The sequence below is a fragment of the Cannabis sativa genome, chromosome 5 (assembly GCF_029168945.1).
Source record: "Cannabis sativa cultivar Pink pepper isolate KNU-18-1 chromosome 5, ASM2916894v1, whole genome shotgun sequence".
NCBI lineage: Eukaryota > Viridiplantae > Streptophyta > Magnoliopsida > Rosales > Cannabaceae > Cannabis > Cannabis sativa.
In genome coordinates this window covers 57,729,844-57,733,648 of record NC_083605.1, presented here as the reverse complement: position 1 = coordinate 57,733,648, position 3,805 = coordinate 57,729,844, and the positions used below count along the sequence as shown (strand labels likewise).

The 3,805-nt window shown below is 38.7% G+C and overlaps 1 protein-coding gene across 1 annotated transcript; it reads left to right on the top strand.

The window, feature by feature from the left end:
• Positions 1 to 541: 541 nt before the first annotated feature.
• Positions 542 to 1,885, top strand: LOC133038412 (uncharacterized). The gene is made up of 4 exons (XM_061116555.1): positions 542 to 999; positions 1,090 to 1,210; positions 1,277 to 1,376; positions 1,422 to 1,885. Exons 1-4 carry the CDS (start codon positions 542 to 544, stop codon positions 1,883 to 1,885), a joined length of 1,143 nt encoding a protein of 380 aa, XP_060972538.1.
• Positions 1,886 to 3,805: the final 1,920 nt, after the last annotated feature.

Genomic DNA, 3,805 nt, shown 5'->3' with positions numbered 1-3,805 from the left:
TGGTTGACTACTTTGCCAATATATTTACTGCCGAACCTGGAAGCTGGGATGAAGTGTTAAGTTGTGTCTCTCCCAAAGTTAACGAGGATCAAAATAGAATTTTAACAAGGCCTATTGAAGATCAAGAAGTTAAAGATACGTTATTCCAAATGCATCCTGACAAATCACCGAGGCCTGATGAATGAATCCAAAGTTCTTCCAAAAGTATTGGCATATTGTGGGGTCGGATGTGGTTGCTTGCGTCAAGAATTCTTTTGTGACAGAAGAGATGTCTGCTGGCCTGAACGATACCAATATTGTACTAATCCCGAAGAAGAAGAAGACGGATCAAATGAGTGAGTTAAGACCTATTTCTCTATGTAATGTTGTCGCTAAAGTTATCACTAAAGTGCTTGCCAATAGATTAAAAGGGTTACTTGCTGACATTATTTCTTTGAATCAAAGTGCTTTTATGCCGGGAAGGTTGATAATGGATAATATAATGGTGTCTTTTGAGATTCTTCATTATCTCAAGCGGAAATAGGTTGGTAGGGATGGTTGTATGGCTTTGAAGCTGGACCTTAGTAAAGCTTATGATCGAGTAGACTGGCATTTCTTGAGGGCCATGATGTCTCGGATGGGTTTTAGTGACAAATGGATTCGCTTAATATATGGGTGTCTATCTTCGGTTACGTATCATATTGTGAGTAGTGGGCATACCGTGGGGCCAATCATTCCTAGTAGGGGGCTTCGTCAAGGTGACCCTATATCGCCTTATCTTTTTCTCATTTGTGCGGAGGGACTGTCAGCTCTTATTCAACGTTATGAGGAAAGGAAGCTCATACATGGGTATAAAGTGGCCAATGGCGCTCCTATTGTATCTCATATGCTTTTTGCAGACGATAGCTTTCTATACTACAGAGCCACAGAGAGAGAAGTTGCTAATATCCAACATATGCTCGAAGTCTTTGCTAATGCTTCTGGGCAAGGAGTTAACTTTGAAAATCCTCTGTTTTTTCAGTACTAATACGAATAGTCAAATGAGACAAGCTATTTGTAATAGATTGAGAATTAGAGAGGCTGAGGAGAACAGTATCTTGGGCTCCCTAGCTCTATTGGAAGAAACAAGACTGCTGCGTTTAGTTATGTGGTGGACAAGGTGCAAAAGAGGATTCAGACTTGGGATACTAAGTTTCTTTCTAGAGCCGGCAAGGAAATTCTCATTAAAGCGGTAGTTCAAGCATTACCTGCTTATACTATAAATATGTTTTTACTTCCGTTGAGAATTTTTCATCAGGTGAAAAGTGCTATGTGTGGATTTTGGTGGAAGTCTAATAATTCCAAGGGGATTCATTGGTTGAGCTGGGATAAACTTGCTGCTCATAAGTTTGATGGAGGTATGGGATTTTGAGATTTTCGTGATTTTAATCTCTCGTTATTAGCCAAACAAGGATGGATGTTACTGGTGTGTGGGGATAATTTAGCTTCTAAAATATTTAAAGCTAGATATTTTCCCAATGGTACTTTTCTCACTGCTACTCTTGGAAGCAATCCAAGTTACATATGGCGTAGTGTTTTGGAATCTCAAACTTTGGTGCGAGCGGGAGCGAGACGGCTAGTTGGGGATGGTTCTCGTATTGGTATTCTTCATGAACCTTGGCTTATGGATGATTCTAACCCTTTTATTGAAACTTCTAATCCGAGCCTTCATGGGAGAATGGTTAACTCGTTGATGAAAGTCGACAAGTTAGAGTGGGATAGTGAGGTTATTTCTAATGTTTTAAATGACAGAGATAAAGAGCTGGTGTGGCGTATTCCTCTTTCTGCAGCAAGATTAAGAGATGATTGGTATTGGTTGAAAGATAGTAAAGGAATGTTTACTGTGAAGAGTGCTTATAGAATATAACATGGGGTAAGTACTCAGCCTAACCACAATGCTTCTTCAGTTTTTTGGAGACAGATGTGGAAGTTAAATTTGCCTCCTAAGGTTCTTAATTTCTTATGGCGTGTGTGCACCAATTGTCTCCCAACTAAGTTCATGTTGTCCACTAAACATGTGCAAGTTGATAATTCTTGTCCTTTGTGCTCTGCTGCACCCGAGACTACCCTTCATATCCTGGTTCATTGTAGCTTTGCAAATTCCTGCTGGCAGCAAACCAGAGTACCGATTGTGGCCCCTGCTGCCATGACTTTTAGTTGCTGGTTTGAAGAAGGTTTAGCAAGCTAGAGTGAGGTTGATTGTGTGGAAGCTGCTATGACTCTTTGGGCGCTATGGAAGGTACGAAATGATGTGGTGCGGAATTCTCTTTCTCCTTTAATTGATGAGGTAATTCACATGGAAAAAGTGAATTATTCGGATTGGTGCAATGCACAACAGTTCGAAATGGAACCTCATATGGAGCTTCAAAGTTTTTGGCCGAAGAAATTGTGTCCCCCAAGCTTTCCTAGCATCAAAGTAAATGTCGACGGAGCACTTTTTTCTTTGGAGGGTCGATTTGGGATGGGATTAGTGACTCGGTGTGCTGCTGGTTTGGTCATTCAAGCTACCACTTTGCTGAAAAATGGGTGCTTTACAGCCACATGAGGTTGAGGCCATTGGAATCAAAGAAGCTTTGAGTTGGATCAAGACCAATGGATGGAATGGGGTCATTTTGGAATCAGATTGTTTAAGGGTTATTTTTGATATTCAAAGTAATAAAAATATAGTTTCTCCTTATGGCCATATAATTTCAGATTGTAAGGCTTTATATGCCGAGATTGGTAATATCTCTCTAAGGTTTGTGAAGCGATCTGCTAATAGGGTGGCGAATTGTTTGGTGCGATCCTCTCTTGTTGAAGCTGATCGTACTTTTTAATAGTCTTTCTTTACCTTTTGTAATTTCCTCTTTGGTGTTGGATGATTTAAAGTAATGAAGTTTACATTTTTATTCAAAAAAAATAAAACTAAAAATAAAACTTAACTAATTAATTAAGAAAATGATCTTGAATCCAAGAGACAGAAGCAGGGCTTGGAATGTAGCTATTGGTATAGCATAATCTTGTATCAATTGGTCGAAGACTCAACTTTTTAAATGTATTAGTACTTGGATTATAAGCCACAAAAGTCCCACATCTATCTCTTATCAATACTTCCCCATTCTCCCATGGCCCTATAACTTCATCATATGGATGATGATAATGATCATAGTAGTAATGCCGGTTATGCTGGATAGAACTTGGATGTATCATTACATATGGATGATTACTATAGTAATAAGGGAACCAATAATAATGTCACGAACCGAGCCCTAGGCTGTGGCAGATATGTTGTTGGAATTTATTTTACCAGGAACTTAGATCTACTCACAAGTATGTTGATTAACAAACTAAATATGAACTTCTAAAACGATAATAAATAAACACAATTAAAGTATGAGAAACCTTATAGTGGGTGTAGCGGAATAATATGTCTACTTCCACTCAGATCTCTAACCCTTGATTACTTTCTGTTGCAGAGTATAATCAAGATCTGAGTCCGAATGTCCTTCTCGTGGATTTGATCCTTCACAGTCTTCCAATCTATGATTGAGGTACTATTTGCTGTGTGTGGGCACTACTCTCTCACTAAGTATTTCGAAATTGTATCTTTCTTGTATGTTGATGATTTTTTAAGAAGAAGAAGAGATGGGCGGCTATATATAGAGAAAAGGGAAGCTCAACTTTCTGAAAGAGGCAGTTTCCTGAATTACTGAGTAATTGCTTAATTGCCTTATTTGGTGTGAGCCATCACTTTCCATTTATAGATAACTGATAGGTTTAGGTTAGTAATTATTTGGCATTAAAATTG

Excerpts from the sequence above, each read along its gene's own strand:
- LOC133038412 (XM_061116555.1), top strand. The coding sequence starts at position 542 with ATGGCTTTGAAGCTGGACCTTAGTAAAGCTTATGATCGAGTAGACTGG. Across the intron at positions 1,000-1,089 it reads GAAAATCCTCTGTTTTTTCA|CTCTATTGGAAGAAACAAGA; the intron begins GTACTAATACGA and ends TGGGCTCCCTAG. Across the intron at positions 1,211-1,276 it reads AGGAAATTCTCATTAAAGCG|GTGAAAAGTGCTATGTGTGG; the intron begins GTAGTTCAAGCA and ends ATTTTTCATCAG.